This window comes from Pituophis catenifer, unplaced genomic scaffold (genome assembly GCF_029215685.1).
Source record: "Pituophis catenifer annectens isolate HBS135680 unplaced genomic scaffold, rPitCat1.0.hap2 SCAF_14, whole genome shotgun sequence".
Taxonomy (NCBI): domain Eukaryota; kingdom Metazoa; phylum Chordata; class Lepidosauria; order Squamata; family Colubridae; genus Pituophis; species Pituophis catenifer.
The window spans coordinates 19886837-19904804 of NW_027256894.1; the positions used below are offsets into that span (position 1 = coordinate 19886837).

At 45.4% G+C, this 17968-nt stretch overlaps 1 protein-coding gene across 1 annotated transcript in view; it reads right to left on the reverse strand.

Annotated features, from left to right (window-relative positions):
* HCN4 (hyperpolarization activated cyclic nucleotide gated potassium channel 4) overlaps positions 1–17968 on the reverse strand; it is a 53673-nt gene that overhangs the window by 29974 nt on the left and 5731 nt on the right. Inside the window, exon 2 of the mRNA XM_070953822.1 lies at positions 9036–9459. Coding sequence (XP_070809923.1) covers positions 9036–9459 — 424 coding nt within the window. The remainder of the gene's footprint in view (positions 1–9035; positions 9460–17968) is intronic.

Here is a 17968-nt window from a genome sequence, read left to right on the forward strand (position 1 = left end):
GTAGGTAGGTAGATAGATAGATAGATAGATAGATAATAGGTTAGATAGATAGATAGATGATAGATAGATAGATAGATAGATAGATAGATAGATAGATAGATAGATGAGAGAAAGAAGAAAGAAAGAAAGAGAAAAAGAGAAAGGAAGAAAGGAAAGGAAAGGAAGGAAGGAAGAAAGAAAGAAAAAAGAGAAAAAGGAAAAGGAAGAAAAGGAAGAAAAGGAAGGAAGGAAGGAAGGAAGGAAGGAAGGAAGGAAGGAAGGAAGGAAGGAAGGAAGGAAGGAAGGAAGGAAGGATCTCTGAGAGTCGGAGCCGACAGCTTGGGCCGGCTGCAGGAATTCCCACTGATGCCAGCTGTGCTCCTGATGCCAGCTGTTCCCCTGCCCTCCCCCCCCAAAAGCATTGGGATGTGGGGGGGGGACTGTGAAGAATAAACAGCTTGCTCAGCCCACTCGCTTCTCTCTTCAAGGGATTTTCTATCCTCACGAGGCACAAAGCCCTGCTTTGTCCAGCATGCTGAGACAGCACTGCGCCCGTCAAGTGCATCCCAGATGAGTCACCTCCTCTGACTCCGCAATGTGGGAGGATCTGGCCCTTCCCTCTTGACAACGTCTGACTCCGGAGCTGAAGAGGTCACTACCATGGGAGAAGATGCAGCTTTGAGCGAGTACCCAGCCCTCGACCCATTTGACACAGTCCTCCTGGGACTCCATCAACTCCAGCCCGGATCTACCAGCCTGCCGGGCTCTTTCCCTAAATCTGGTTGGACACAGGTTGCTTCTGGCTCCAAAAATCCTAACACCTTACTAAGGCCACACTTGGAATATTGCATCCCGTTTTGGTGGCCACAGTGTAAACAAAGATGTGGAGACTCTAGAAAGAGTGCAGAGAAGAGCAACAAAGAGGATTAGGGGACTGGAGGCTAAAACATATAAAGAACAGTTGCTGGAACTGGGTATGTCTAGTTTAATGAAAAGAAGGACCAGGGGAGACATGATAGCAGTCTTCCAATATCTCAGGGGCTGCCCCAAAGAAGAGGGAGTCAAGCTATTCTCCAAAGCACCTGAAGGCAAGACAAGAAGCAACGGGTGGAAACCTTCCTCCTCCTCTTTCTCCCCCTCCTCCTCCTCCTCTTTCTCCTTCTCTTCTTTCTCCTCCATCTCCTTTCTCTTTCTCCTCTTAGGGGACTGGAGGCTAAAACATATGAAGAACGGTTGCAGGAACTGGGTATGTCTAGTTTAATGAAAGGAAGGACTAGGGGAGACATGATAGCAGTCTTCCAATATCTCAGGGGCTGCCCCAAAGAAGAGGGAGTCAAGCTATTCTCCAAAGCACCTGAAGGCAGGAGAAGAAGCAATGGGTGGAAACTCATCAAGGAGAGAAGCAACTTAGAACTAAGGAGAAGTTTCCTGACAGTTAGAACAATTCATCAGTGGAACAACTTGCCTCCAGAAGTTGTGAATGCTCCAACACTGGAAGTTTTTAAGAAGAGGTTGGATAACCATTTGTCTGAAGTGGTGAAGGGTTTCCTGCCTGAGCAGGGGGTTTGACTAGAAGACCTCCAAGGTCCCTTCCAACTCTGTTATTCTATTCTAAATGATGACTTGTCGTGTCAGGCTATGGTTGACATTATCCGTATTCTATTCTATTCTATTCTATTCTATTCTATTCTATTCTATTCTATTCTATTCTATTCTATTCTATTCTATTCTATTCTATTCTATTCTATTCTATTCTATTCTATTCTGAAATTTCCTGACAGTGAGAACAATTCACCAGTGGAACCACTTGGCTTCTAAAAGTTTTTATCCTGGAGTTTTTTAGGAAGAGACCGGACAACCGTTTGCCTGGAATGGTACAGAAATCACGTCGATGGTGTTGCACTCCACACAGGAGCAAATATCGAGTATCATTTAGCTACAACGCAGGCAGAGTCTTGTTATAATCACAGCTCTGGTCCCATAGAGATTGCTTTTTTTTGTTTTTGCAGGGTTTAATCAGGACGTGCCTGATGATATGTGACAGCATAAGAGAAAGGAAACGACAAATAAAATTTCAGCCCAAGGTGTATGTACTAAAGCTTTCCGAAATCTCTCCTTGTTGAACACCGCATGTCACTGGAACTGCAGGACAAAACAAGAAAATAACAGCCCGTTGAATAGGATCTAAAAGGTAAAGGTAAAGGTTCCCCTTGCACATGTGTGCTAGTCGTTCCCGACTCTAGGGGGCAGTGATCATCTCCGTTTCAAAGCCGAAGAGCCAGCGCTGTCCGAAGACGTCTCCATGGTCATGTGGCTGGCATAACTCAATGCCAAAGGCGCATGGAACGCTGTTCCCTTCCCACCAAAGGTGGTCCCTATTTTTCTACTTGCATTTTTTTTTACCTGCTTTCGAACTGCTAGGTTGGCAGAAGCTGGGACAAGTCACGGGAGCTCACCTCATTATGCGGCCCCAGGGATTCGAACCGCTGAACTGCTGGCCTTTCGATCGACAAGCTCAGCGTCTTAGCCACCGAGCCACCGCATCCCAAGATCTACTCATATCTAATTTAAGAAACCACCTTGGCTGGGTAGTTTCTCTTTTGTTTGGAAGCAAAAACGACATGTTGGCTCTTGTAGATCCAAGATCTACTGCTAAGAAGCTGTAAAAAAAAAAAAAAAAAAAACCTCTAGGAAATGAGGTTGTTAGCAGTTTCTCTCCAAAAACCAAGCAGGATTTCTCGCTGAGCTAAAAAGGAAGGTTGGAAATGAAACTAAAAAAAAAAAAAAAAAGGAGTTAATTGACTGCAAGATAGGATCTGGCACCTGGTCCCTGCCTCTCCAGGGGACACGTCCATTTCGGATTTTCCCAAAAGAAAACTCGTGATGAACAGCTGCAGACAAAGCCGCCAGAGGTGCAGACGAGGGCTGGATGGAGGAGTGAGGTTTCGAGCATCTCCCACCTGAGCCCGTGGCAAGGAATCACGCCACCTGAGATACAGGTGTGCCACTTGCGGCTCTGAGGGCCCAATCAGAGCCCCTAATATTCCCGCCCCTTCCAGTTATCCACAGCTTTTTTTTTTTTTTAATTTGATTTATATGCCGCCCTTCTCCGGAGACTCAGGGCGGCTTACAATGCGCTCAGCAATAGCCTTCATCCTTTTGTATATTTATACAAAGTCAGCTTATTGCCCCCACAAACTGGGCCCTCAATTTACCTACCTTAGAAAGGATGGAAGGCTGAGTCAACCTTGAGCCTGGCGAGATTCGAACCTGCAGTAATTGCAGGCAGCAGATGGGGCTAATTGGCCACTCCCTTAGCCTATTTAAGGAGGAATGCCGACTGAAGCAATTTGCAGGGAACAACTTCGTTCACTCTCCTTCGCGTCTGGATCTTAGTTCTCTTATCAGCTTCCTGCAAATTGCTTCTGGGCTTTCCGCCAACCATAGTAAGATTACAATTATTTATTCTTTGGATTCTTGTAGGCTGTTAAGAAAGTTAATTAACAGCCTTTGTTTGAAAAAGACTGATTTAATTTAGTAAACTAAGGTTTGCACGGACTTTGTGCGCGCTGCGTTCTTTGGGTCCGTAGCTGGGGCAGAACAATGCTGCTCGGGACGGGAAATCCACTTCTGGGAATCAAGGGAGAAAGGATTATTTTCCTGCTCAGATCTCCCCCGGAAGGCTACTTCGTAGGCGAATGGAAAATAACAAACTCAACTCCTCCCTGAGCTTAACCTGAATTCATTAATGGCAAGCAGGATGATAATTATGTGTCCACCGAGTGTCTCGTAGGTGCTTATTTTCACAGTGGTGCTCGGAAAAAATAATTTCATCCACCTGGATATCCCCTATTAAACCTTCACACCTCTTGATGGCTAACCCTGGGACGAAGCTGGACTTCAGAATTGGAAGTGACTTCTGGCTCTTTGATCGCCGAAAGGCATTAAATGGAGAGTAAGTCTCCATCCACAAATTATCAACCTGTTGCCCCCCCCCCAAAAAAACCTTTTTGATGGCACCTTAAAGTCCCAAAAAAAGAAGGGCTAAATGTTGACACCTCTGTTTCCTATTGTTTTAGGGTGGGATACGCATACAAACCACTCTATAACTTCCAATAAGTACCCCCCAAAATAGTGCAGTAGGAAAGAAACTGAAAATCATGTCACCAGACCTACAAATATGAGCCAGTTTGGCCCAGTGGTTAAAAAGGTTAAAAACCAGGAGACTGTGAGTTCTAGTACTGCCTTAGCCACGAAAGCTAGCTGAGTGACTTTGGGCCAATCATCAGGAGACTGTGAGACCTTTTTATTCCATCAAGCGGGCTTGGCCTAATCTCCTCCCTCTTTTAATATGTAAATTTTAATCTGTTTTTAAATTATTGGGGTGTTTTAATCTGTCCGGGCCAAAATGATTTAATTTGATTTTATCTGGTTTTTAAATTTTTGTATTTATGTATTTTATTGTTTGGCTGTTCACCGCCCTGAGTCCTTCGGGAGTAAGGCAGTATACAAATCAAATAAACTAAACTAAACTAAACTAAACCAGGAGACTGTGAGTTCTAGTACTGCCTTAGCCATGAAAGCAGGATGGGTGACTTTGGGCCAAACACCAGGAGACTGTGAGTTCTAGTACTGCCTTAGCCATGAAAGCAGGATGGGTGACTTTGAGCCAATCACCAGGAGACTGTGAGTTCTACTCCCACCTTAGCCATGAAAGCCAGCTGGGAGACTTTGAGCCAGTCACTCTCTCAGCGAAGCCCACTTCACAGGGTTGTTGTTGTTGTGGGGGAAAAGAAGAGGAGAAAGGTGTGTTGGATATGTTCCCTGTCTTGAGTTATTTGTAAAACTCATGAAGGCAGGATACAAAATCAACCAATCGATCAAAATAAACAAAACGGAAACAAAAAAAACCCACCACACATCCTCCCCAGCAGCCTACAGCCAGATAAGCAGGGATTAACACCAGACAAATAAACAGAAAACAATATCCTACTCAAGGAACTACCAAGGAGAAAAACCACATCCGCACCAACACCAGCAGAGCAAATTACTGTACATAAACAAGGAGCAATTATGTTACCTTGCCAGGTAATGAAATGCTTGCAAGCCAACCACTCTCAAAGAGCACCGAGGGCTTCACAGTAGCTCTTTGTTCACATAATGACAGAAGAAGCGCCCAACCTTTTCCTTTATAACTGAAGTTGTACACAAGGTAGAAATGTGCTCCTTCTTTCAATTCGCATGTTGAGAAGCTGGTTTACTTTGTGACTTCCTGGTGGCAGTGACTTCGAAATTGGGACCTACAGTATTTTATATGTCTGTTTATCTATGTCTTCAAGTCAGTCTTGACTTCTAGTGACTGGATAACCCCTGAAGCAGTGGTGGGATTCAGATAATTTAACAGCAGGTTCTCTGCCCTAACATATGAAGAACGGTTGCAGGAACTGGGTATGTCTAGTTTAATGAAAAGAAGGACTAGGGGAGACATGATAGCAGTGTTCCAGTATCTCAGGGGCTGCCCCAAAGAAGAGGGAGTCAAGCTATTCTCCAAAGCACCTGAGGGTAGGACAAGAAGCAATGGGTGGAAACTAATCAAGGAGAGAAGCAACTTAGAACTAAGGAGAAATTTCCTGACACTTAGAACAATTAATAAGTGGAACGACTTGCCTCCAGAAGTTGCGAATGCTCCAACACTGGAAATTTTTAAGAAGATGTTGATAACCATTTGTCTGAAGTGGTGTAGGGTTTCCTCCTCAACGGGGGAAGGGACCTCCAAGGTCCCTTCCAACTCTGTTATTCTATTCTATTCTATTCTATTCTATTCTATTCTATTCTATTCTATTCTATTCTATTCTATTCTATTCTATTCTATTCTATTCTATTGACTGGCTGGGTAGGCGTGGCTGGGTGGTCATGTGACTAGGTGGGTGTGGCCACCTCAACATCGACTCGACATCACTCACATCAAGGAGCACCTCACCTCACCGAGCCTCTCCTCGCCATGCCTGGCCCCGCCCCGCCTCACCCCTCCACTCCCAGCTATTCCTTGTCACGCCCAGCTACTTGCCCCGCCACCCAACCAGGCGAGTGACCGGGTGGCCGGGTAAGCAAGTGGGCACTGAGGCGAGGAGTGGTTAGGAGGGGAGCGGTGAGACGGGGCCAGGCGTGGCGAGGCACGCTGTTCAGCCGGTTCGCCGAACTGTACAAAAAGTTAGCTACTGGTTCTACCCAACCTGTGCGAACCGGCTGAATCCCACCACGGCCCTGAAGGTTTCTTGGCAAGATTTCAGAAGTGGCTTGCTTCCTTCTTCCTAGGGCTGAGACTGATTGTCCCAAGGTCACCCTACTGGAACTGTGTCTAAGGGCAGGACTAGAATTCACAATCTCCTCGTTGCTAAGCTGGTGTCCTAACCACTCCACTCCACTGTCTCTCCTGGGACAATCCTTACCACCCCTGAAAATAACATTCCTCTGCTTTGGACTCTCGTTATTTTTCACCGTGCAAAGAAAAAAAAAGAACTAAACCGAAAACCGAAACTCTTAATTCAAGCAAAACACGACAGAACGCTCAATCTGTCTTCTGCTGGCTATGAATAATTGCTTGACAACTCCTTCATTAATTGTAACGTTGCCTGGTTAATCAGCTTTCCCTATCCTTTTTCCCACCTTCTCAGTTTTGTGAATTGTCAGTCTCATCTTTGACAGAAAACTGCTGCCTGCCAACGGAGTTATGTCGCCGTGGAAAAAAAAATATGTAAGGATGCGAAATGCTGAGATGCCATCGTATTATCCAGGAAGCCTGCTGCTTTCCCATTGGTTCGCTGGCTTCTAAGCACGCCGGCTGGGGAATTCTGGGAATTGAAGTCCACCCATCTTAAAAAATTATGGAGGCTTTGAGAGACTAAGTGGCTAAGACGCTGAGCTTGTCGATCAAAAGGTCGGCAGTTCAGCGGTTCGAATCCCTAGCTCCGCGTAATGGTGCCTGCAACCGTTCTTCCTATGTTTTAACCTCCAATCCCCTAATCATCCTGGTTGCTCTTCTCTGCACTCTTTCTAGAGTCTCAACATCTTTTTTTATAACGTGGTGACCAAAACTGAATGGAGTATTCTAGGTGTGGTCTTACTTTATAGAGTGGTATTAGTACTTCCCTTGATCTTGATTGTATCCCTCTGTTAATGCAATTTATTTATTTATTTATTTATTTATTTTTTAATTTGATTTATATGCCGCCCTTCTCCGGAGACTCAGGGCGGCTTACAATGTGCTCAGCAATAGCCTTCATCCTTTTGTATATTTATACAAAGTCAGCTTATTGCCCCCACAAACTGGGTCCTCATTTCACCTACCTTAGAAAGGATGGAAGGCTGAGTCAACCTTGAGCCTTGGCGAGATTCGAACCCTGCAGTAATTGCAGGCAGCTGGTCTTAATAAGCTTAATAACAGGGTGCCTTAAACCCCTGTACTACCAAGGCTCTTTAGGATTGCATTGGCTTTTTTGGCTGCCGCTGCACATTGTTGGCTCATATTTAGCTGGTTGTCCACTAGGACTCCAAGATCCCTCTCACAGTTGCTACTATTGAGCGAGGTACCACATATACTGTCCCTGTGCATTTTGGTTTTCTTGCCTAAATGTAGAACCTGACTTTTTTCACTGTTGAATTTCATTTTGTTAGATAGCGCCCAATGTCATCTCCCAGTGCTCAGCCTCTTTCATAATCCTTTCGTGGTCCTTCTTAAATCCACCCATGAATCTTACTCAAACTCCAGTTTTATTAGCTCTGGGCTATATATCCATCTGCCCCTTATCAAGTTGCCTAATCACAGAACACCCCATGGAATTCAAACCGCAGTTACCAAGAGTAAGCAGGTAAAAACCACTTTACTTCCCTGCCTTCACCTTCGCTCCATATTGCAGCAATGAAGTTATTCAAATATTTACCTTTGATTTTTAGCCTATTATGCGCTACCCATCCTTCCATTAGCCTTCTCAGAAATCAGACACTGTCCTAGCTCTGGTGAAAAGCCAGATTGCAGCTTCTGGAGAGGGGTGGACAGGATAGGAACAACTCATGTGAATTTTACCAGTGAATTTTATCTCCTTGCCTTCAACATTTCCTCCAAAGAGTTGAACTCAGCGGTGAAATCCAGCAGGTTCTGACAGGTTCTGGAGAACCGGTAGCGGAAATTTTGAGCAGTTCAGAGAACCGGCAAATACCACCTCTGGTTGGTCCCAGAGTGGGGACAGTATGGGGATTTTGCAGTATCCTTCCCCTGGAGTGGGGAGGGAATGGAGATTTTGCAGTATCCTTCCCCTGGAGTGGGGAGGGAATGGGGATTTTGCAGTATCCTTTCCCCAGGAGTGGGGAGGGAATGGAGATTTTGCAGTATCCTTCCCCCAGGAGTGGGGAGGGAATGGGGATTTTGCGATATCCTTCCTCTGGAGTGGGGAGGGAATGGGGATTTTGCAGTATCCTTCCCCTTGGAATGGGGAGGGAATGGGGATTTTGCAGTATCCTTCTCCTGGAGTGGGGAGGGAATGGGGATTTTGCAGTATCCTTCCTCTGGAGTGGGGAGGGAATGGGGATTTTGCAATATCCTTCCCCCAGGAGTGGAGAGGGAATGGGGATTTTGCAGTATCCTTCCCCTGGAGTGGGGAGGGAATGGAGATTTTGCAGTAGCCTTTCCCCAGGAGTGGGAGGGAATGGAGATTTTGCAATATCCTTTCCCCTGGAGTGGGGAGGGAATGGAGATTTTGCAGTAGCCTTTCCCCAGGAGTGGGAGGGAATGGAGATTTTGCAATATCCTTTCCCCTGGAGTGGGGAGGGAATGGGGATTTTGCAGTATCCTTCCCCTGCCATGCCCACCAAGCCACACCACACCCACCAAGCCACGCCCACAGAACCGGTAGTAACAAAAAAATTTTGAATTCCACCACTGGTGTAAATAGATCCAGGGAAACGCATCCTTGTGTTCAGTGTATTCCACCTTAGAATATAGATCTCTCCACACCCCTTCCTTTTGCTCCGCTTAGGATGGCTACTCGGTCTTGACTTACCTCTTCCCACTGATGAATGTACCGTATGAGCCTAGACAGTCTCAGGAGCCTCAAGAGGCTGAGGATTTTGGTGAAACGGACGATCCGCAGAGCTCGGGCCGTCTTATATACCTCCGAATCGATGCGGGTCTCCACAATCAGGAAAATGTAGTCTACCGGAATGGACGAGATAAAATCCACCACAAACCAGCTTTTGAGGTACTTCATCTTAATCCTCTGGGGGTCAAGGATGATCTCCGTGTTGTCTTCCACCACAATCCCCGTGCGGAAATTGAGCACCAGGTCAATGAGGAAGAAGGTATCCGAGACCACGTTGAAGACGATCCACGGGGTGGTGTTCTCATCCTTGAAGAAGGTGATGCCTACTGGAATGATGATCAGGTTTCCAACCATGAGGAGCAACATGGTGAGGTCCCAGTAGAACCTAAAAGGGACAACGCAGAGACACGGGGTCAAACAGAGAAGAAGACACCAACGGGATCTAAGGCCTGAGAAAGGCACCAACTTTGTCCGCAACCTGGACAAATGACAGCAGGTTATTTGTAGGAATAACCAATGGAAGGGAATATGCGTAGCTCAGCATTGAACGACGGGGGTCCTTGATGCTCTCTGAGCTGGGCTGATTTCTTGCAGGCGTTTCATTCCCAAACTAGGTAACATGATCAGAGTCAGAAAGTAGCAAACCCCACTCCCTTCTAGCACTGATGATATTACTTAGTTTGGTGCTGAAATGTCTACAAGAAAACAAGCAAGCTCAGAGAGCACGAAGGACCCCACAGTCCTCCTCTTCTTCCTCCTCCTCCTCCTCCTCTTCCTCCTCCTCCTCCTCCTCCACACTGCAGATCCCACTCCCTCCCTGAAATGTCTACAAGAAAACAAGCAAGCTCAGAGAGCACCAAGGACCCCACAGTTGTCCTGCTCCTCCTCCTCCTCCTCCTCCTCCTCCTCCTCCTCCTCCTCCTCCTCCTCCTCCTCCTCCTCCTCCACACTGCAGATCCCACTCCCTCCTAGCACTGATGATGTTACCTAGTTGGGTCATGAAACCTTTGCAAGAAAACAAGCAAGCTCAGAGAGCACGAAGGACCCCACAGTCCTCCTCCTCCTCCTCCTCCTCCTCCTCCTCCTCCTCCTCCTCCTCCTCCTCCTCCCTCCTCCTCCCTGCAATCCCCACTCCCTTCTAGCACTGATAATGTTACCTAGTTGGGTCATGAAACATCTGCAAGAAAACAGCCAAGCTCAGAGACCACCAAGGACTCAACTTAGAAATGAGATCCATCTGAGCACACATTCAGTTCCAGAACTTGCTTTCAGGGTTAGCGTTCTTATCCTTTTTTCCCACAACGATTGATCTTCATTTTCCTCTTATCACTTACTTACCTTTTTAGATGAAATTACATTTTACAAATACCGGGTTCTTTTTAGTACGTCAGCTATTGATATTTTAAGATATTTTGTAGATTGAGCTGACTGATTTAAAGGTGGTTGTAACTGCTAATATTTCTGCACTAAAAGAAAGTCAGGAGTCACTTTTGTTAGATTCGTTTGATTGTATATTTTGGTCGTTTTTAATTTGTCATTCTCTTTCCTTTTTTATTTATTTATTTATTTATTCGTTCGATTGATATGCCGCCCTTCTCCGTAGACTCAGGGCGGCTTACAATGCGTTAAGCAATAGCCTTCATACTTTTGTATATATCTGCTTAGTAGGGCTTTCGGCCCCCCCAAGCGGTGTTCTTTTTTATACAAAGTCAGCTTATTGCCCCCACAAACCGGGTCCTCATTTTACCTACCTCGGAAGGATGGAAGGCTGAGTCAACCTTGAGCCTGGTGAGATTCGAACTCGCAGTAATTGCAGGCAGTTGGTGTTACTTAACAGCAGTTTAGTCTGCTGTGCCACCAAGGCTCTTTTTATGTTGGTTTGCATTTTAATGTTTGAAGATGAAATCTAACGATGATATTTTTAATAAATGCATATAGAAGCTATATCTAAGCTATAAGAGCAAAGTGGGTCAGAACAAACATTTCCTATTAAGTTATCTAGGCCTGCTAGATATTTGTGTGTGAGTTTGTCTACAAAGAATCTGTGTAGCTGCAAATGAAAGAATAATGCATGACATTATTCAGAACATTTTGTCCCAATTTTTAACATTGTTTTTCCATTGTTCTGCTGGCTTACTTCCTCAGATAAAAGCCCACAGACATTTGCACCATTCCTTAATATTGAAAAAAGGAGGTTAAAACTAGAATATTTTCTCCAAATAAAAAGAAATTGCAAACAACAACGGCTAAACAACTTTAACACGACAAAAAGACTCTATTTCTTTTTTTAAAAAATGACTTTTTTTTATTTGATCCCAATTTATAATTATATCTATATAAATCTTTGTCAGCAAGTATTTCTTCCATGTTTTACAACAAAGGGAGAAACAGTACAGATTTATCTCCAACCATGTCAAAAGGCAACGCTCTGAAATATTAATATCACTCACAAAAGCCACATTAATTCCAGGTAATCTGGAGTCTTTTGCTGGGTTTTTCTTTTTTTTTTTTTTTGTATGGCTGAGCTGAAAGTTCTCCGATTAATTTTTTTCAGTCCCAAATGAAGCTTCTGGGGAAGCTAAAAGCCTCTCATCCCCCTCCGGAATCAACCTTCCCATGTACTTTTCTTCCAACATCTCCTGATGATTCTTGTGCTAATTTGGACTGAATTTCAAGCCAACATCACAGGGCCAAATCTGGTTACACTCATACCAGAAACCAATTTAGAATGAAACCAATTTTCTCCCTTTCTCCTTCCTTCCTTCCTTCCTTCCTTCCTTCCTTCCTTCCTTCCTTCCTTCCTTCCTTCCTTCCCTTCCTTCCTTCCTTCCTCACCTGTCTTCCCTTCTCTCTCTGTCTTCTCCATCTTCCTTCCTTCCTTCCTCCTTCCTTCCCTCCCTCCCTCCCTTCCTCCCTTCCTTTCCTTTCCTTTCCTTTCCTTTCCTTTCCTTTCCTTTCCTTCCTTCCTTCCTTCCTTCCTCACCTGTCTTCCCTCTGTCTTCTCCATCTTCCTTCCTTCCTTCCTTCCTTCCTTCCTTCCTTCCTTCCTTCCTTCCTTCCTTTCCTTCCTTCCTTCCTCACCTGTCTTCCCTTCTCTCTCTGTCTTCTCCATCTTCCTTCCTTCCTTCCTTCCTTCCTTCCTTCCTTCCTTCCTTCCCTCCCTCCCTCCCTCCGTCCCTTCCTTCATTTCCTTCCTTCCTTCCTTCCTTCCCTCCCTCCCTCCCAAGGTGATATGTAGTCATAAAAACATTCATTTCTCAGAGAGTCAAGGACATCTTGCCCTGAACCTGGAGGGCTGAAACTGGGAGGCCTCTCTAGTTGGGACAGTGCATTGATTGGACCATGTGATGGACTTTTGGGTGCAGGGAGAAGGAACTTGGACTTTCCTTTGGGTGGGAAAACCTGGAAGCTTTCAGATTCGGGTTTTCCCAGATGTGTCAATAGGACATCTCTCATAAAATGGAACTTTGGGGAAACTCAAGCTTCGGAGTTTTCTTTCGTTGGGGGTGTTCCTTGGAGCTCTGACACCAACAACCACAGACAGTCACTTCAACAGTAAGGCATCGTGTCCCAAGAAGTGTACTCTGCTCCCGTTCTCTTTGAGCTCATCCTCTTTAATGCTCTAGGACAGATATGAGCTGCATTAAATCCCTCGGCTCAGCTATCGATTAGTCATGGGCCAGATTTGGCAACATCGCGTTCAATTCTTTCCAAAGCGGCTCTCATCATAAAAATGAAAGCCTCTTAAAAGAGATGCTTGTTTTGTATTCTTTTGGTTTTCATGCCAAGAAAAAGAAGAAAAAAAAACTCCAACAACGCACAGCTAGGCATCTTTCTAAGGAAATTCCAGACTGGACTTCTGTGGGTTTTTTTTTTTTTAAGTTGATTAGATTTAATTCCAGATTTAATTGGAGATTTTACAGTATCCTTCCCCTGCCACGCCCACCAAGCCACACCCACCAAGCCATGCCATGCCCACCAAGCCACGGCCACAGAACCGGTAGTAAAAAAATTTGAAACCCACCACTGACCCGCATGTCCATCACAGAGGGCTCACTTTCTAAATGACACAACTGTACCCACTGCAATGCAAAACAAACACTTGAAAACAACAACAACTGCATGAGCAAAACGGGGGAACTGATGCCGAGAGGCGTGTAGGCGGTATTGTATCTTGGCAATTGTTGCCCAAATATTGAGTAATGCATGTGGGACTTGCTTTGCTGAACTATTCCTGGAGAAATTTGGAGAAGCTCTCTCTCTCTCTCTCTCCAGTTTCTTTAAAGATTGCAAAGTCGGATTAGTCTAGTGGGTTTTCTTTTTGGTGTCAATCAACCTATCAACACATTTCTTTCATGGATCATTTCTATTATTATTATTATTTTGGAAGTAATCATGGATAACATTAGGAAAACATCCTTGGTCCCAGCTTCTTCGATCTCATTCAAGGCCACGCTCAGAAGTTGATTGACTGAGGCTTACTCTCCAGTAAGTCAGTAAAAAAAATTGCTGCCTTTGCAATGTTTTAAGGGGAAAACAAACTAAGTTTGATCGTTCTGGGCAACCATCACTGGTGTGCTTGTCCAGCATTCTGGCCTTGGCTTGTATCTTTTACAAGCCAGCTTTTCTATGGCAGCTTGTTCTCAGCAGGTTTACACGTACCACCTTGTTAAATGTGGTTTCTCCCAGCAAATTCATTCCCAAAGCAAACGTACGGCCACCAAGAGAAACATCTAGACGTGAAAGGAAACAGCTGCCAATTCCGTAGCTTGTACCGCCACCCGGCTGGCATCAGATTGACGGATAAATCTGTATTTTCCACTGGCCAAATTAGGAACAAATAGGACAATTTCAGCTAAAGGGAAAGATTGACGGGGGACAAATTAAAAAGAACAGATTGGGATCCCAGGGTTTGAATTCCGATCAAGAGTAATGCTTGGATTTTTCTCTACCCGTTAATGACTTTTCTTTGCCTTGTGACCAAGGTAAAAAGGTAAAAGGTAAAGGTTCCCCTCGCACATATGTGTTAGTCGTTCCAGACTCTAGGGGGCGGTGCTCATCTCCGTTTCAAAACCGAAGAGCCAGCGCTGTCTGAAGACGTCTCCATGGTCATGTGGCCGGCATGACTCAACGTCAAAGGTGCATGGAACGTTGTAACCTTTCCACCAAAGATGATCCCTATTTTTTCTACTTGCATTTTTTACGTGCTTTCAAATGGCTAGGTTGCAGAAGTTGGGACAAATCACGGGAGCTCACCTCGTTATGCGGCACTAGGGATTCGAACCGCTGAACTGCCGACTTTTCAATCAACAAGCTCAGCGTCTTAGCCAATGAGCCACCACATCCTTAGCCTTGTGACCAACATACATTCAAATCCCGTTTTTAAAAATGCTGAGGTTGACAGACAAAATAACAGAAAGGAGGAAATTTAGCTTTAGATCAATGGCAGAGGTGAATTCTACATCCAGAACTTCCTGGAAGCTTCTAACCCCGATTCTCTTTGGCTTCTCTCAACCGACAGAAGGTTGCATTGCGTTGCATGCTTGCAAAGGCCTCGTCTGGGCCAACAAAACCCACAGAAGGACAACCATGCCAAGCCAGAAGGGAACACATGGCTAAGTTTGTGAAAGTTGGCACGGGGTAAAGTATGTCTCCTTATTAACAGAAGGGGCACATGGTGGCTTCCTCAGCAGTCAACAAACATCCTGCGTTTTGCCATTCGGAAGCCAAAGAAACACAGAAACAAAAGCAAATAAGAGCTGGGAATTCTTCTCTGGTTCTGAGTTCTAGAGAATAAGGAAGATGACCTTGCCAAGAGATATGCAGGTGCTGTTGACCGGACAAAGCTTTTCTCAAGACCAGAAGCTCCAGAGAGCACCTTGAAAGGCAGCTCAGGCAGATAATTTCCTAATTCACTGAACTAAAAGAAGAAGGAGAAGGAAGGTGTTTTTGTCAAAAGGCAACTGGAGTTCGTTTATATCCTCTAAGATGTTTCACTTCTCATCCAAGAAGCTTCTTCAGCCTGAGTGAATGGTGGGTAATGAAAGGATTTATTTTTCCATTCTCCAGTCAAAATCCTTCCTTCCTCCCTCCCTCCCTCCTTTTTTTTTTTTTTTTAAATTTGATTTATATGCCGCCCTTCTCCGGAGACTCAGGGCGGCTTACAATGCGTTAAGCAATAGCCTTCATACTTTTGTATATTTTATACAAAGTCAGCTTATTGCCCCCACAATCTGGGTCCTCATTTTACCTACCTTAGAAAGGATGGAAGGCTGAGTCAACCTTGAGCCTGGTGAGATTTGAACTTGCAGTAATTGCAGGCAGCTGATGTTAATAACAGTGCTTTAGTCTGCTGTGCCACCAGGCTCTTCCCTCCCTCCCTCCCTTCCTTCCATAGAATAATAGAGCAGAGTAGAGCAGAGTAGAGTAGAGTAGAGTAGAGTAGAGTAGAGTAGAGTAGAGTAGAGTAGAGTAGAGTAGAGTAGAATAGAATAGAATAGAATAGAATAGAATAGAATAGAATAGAATAGAATAGAATAGAATAGAATAGAATAGAATAGGGATCTTCTAATCCCCTGCTCAAGCAGAAGAACCTATACTATCATTTCAGATAAATGACTGTCCAGTCTCGTCTTAAAAACCTCCAGTGATGGATTGCCCATGATTTCTGAAAGCAAGTTTTCTGTTTAATTGTCCTCACTGTTGGGAAGTTTTTCCTTAATTCCAGGCTGCTTCTCTCTTTGGTTAGTTTCCAACCATTTTTTCTTTGTCTTGCCTTCTGGTGCTTTGGAGAATAATTTGACCCCCTCTTCTTTGGGGCATCCCCTCAAATACTGGAATACTGCTATCATGTCCCCCCTAATTCTTCTTTGCTCTAGACTATCCAAACTCAAATCCTGCAAATTCCTTCCTTCCTTCCTTCCTTCCTTCCTTCCTTCCTTCCTTCCTTCCTTCCTTCCTTCCTTCTTTCCCTCCCTTTCTCCCTCCCTTTCCCTTTCTCTGTCTCCCTCCTCCATCTTCCGCCTTTTCTTCTTTCCTTCCTTCGCTAAAATTGCTACATCTCTCAATAAAAAAAAAATTATAGGCAGCTCCCAATGACATGGGCTATTCAATTATTTGAAATCAAATATCGGGGGGCTGCCAAACTGAGTCCCAATGGCCAGCGGGGGTCAGAGGGTAAGGGGAGAAGTCACCTTGCTAGGAAGCTGGGGGAAGCTAAGAAATCAGGGCTGTTAAGATGGAGACAAGAAGTCTTGAGAATGTGGCTTTATCAGTTTCCGGAAGATACAGCTTTCCCCATTTAGAGAAGCTGGGAAGCATTCCGAGACCTCTTTGGTGGAGGCTATCTGCATGTCTGCGTATATTGACCAAATATGCAGAGTGTGAACATTTAAAGAGCAGATATAAAGTCTGAAGAACACCTCCCGTCTCAGCCCTGCCTACCAGCAGGGTCTCCAGAGGGAGGCGTTATGACTCCTGTTGTGCCCAGACAAACATAGTTATGGAAGAGAGCTGGAAATTAACATGTCTTGGCTTCAATTTCCAACATAGATGGTGGGCTCCCGAATGCATATTGAAGCATGCTTACTGGAGATCAGGGTCTCTATATAGTAAGGTAAAGGTAAAGGTTCCTCTTGCTCATATGTGCTAGTCGTTCCCGACTCTAGGGGGCGGTGCTCATCTCCATTTCAAAGCCAAAGAGCCAGCTCTATCCGAACACATCTCCGTGACCATGTGGCCCTCCTTCTTTCCTCACCCTCTCCTTCCTTCCTTCCTTCCTTCCTTCCTTCCTTCCTTCCTTCCTTCCTTCCTTCCTTCCTTCCTTCCTTCTCTCACTTTCTAGCCTGGTGCTGTAACCCCTAATCCAAACTACCTTCCCTGTCTCCAGCTGCTCTGGCATTTTGAATATGACCCTTTCCCCAAAGGAAACGATGATCTGGAGCCACTTAGCTGTGTGTGGAGGGAAGGCACACCCAATAGCTGTATCCCACATGCAAAACCCAGATTAATTTCAATTCAATTTAAACTAAATAAACAATAGATACTTTCCAAAATTCTCCATGGGGACACCCAGTTAATGATAGCAATTCTAACTGCTGGTTTAAAGTGCCAACTTGGGAGTCTCCTTAAAAAATAATAATAATAATCTGCTCAGGAAAGTTGTATGCACTCCATTCTGGATCACAGGAGCTGATAGAAGGGAGGGGGGTATGGTGGCATGAAGCAGCCACCCATATTCCAAGCTCAAAGGTCCCTTGTAATCAGTGGTGGGATCCAGCCGGTTTGGGCGAACCGGTAGTTAAATTGCTGGCTGGCCCCACCCCTTCCTGCCCCACCCCTTCCTGGAGTCCCCACGTGCCCCATTTTGACTCCCAGATAAGTGCAGGGAGGCCTCCTAGGCCCAAAGTGGGACGTGGGGGGGTGCCCCCCGTGCCCGGTTTTCACTCCCAGAAGGCTTCAGGGAGGCCTCCTAGGCCCAAAATGGGATGTGGGGTACGGCGGCGCATCCCCCACAGTGGCCCATTTTTGCTCCCAGGGGGGTGCAGGAGGCCAAGTGCTGCCTGTTAAACCCCCTGGCCACACCCACCAAGACACGCCCACAGAACCGAGAGTTTGAATCCCACCACTTTTTGTAATCCTAGGGATGGGGGGAGGGGAGGGTGGGAATGTCCTCTCGTCCAGCCCGTTTTCAGATCTGAACTTTATTCTGCTGCACCTACCCATTCCAGTGCCATCCCATTCAGTTATCATGCTGATGGAGAAAGACTCTCCTTCCTTCCTTCCTTCCTTCCCACCCTTCCTTCCTTCCTTCCTTCCTTCCTTCCTTCCCACCCTTCCTTCCCACCCTTCCTTCCTTCCTTCCTTCCTTCCTTCTCTTCCTTCCTTCCTTCCTT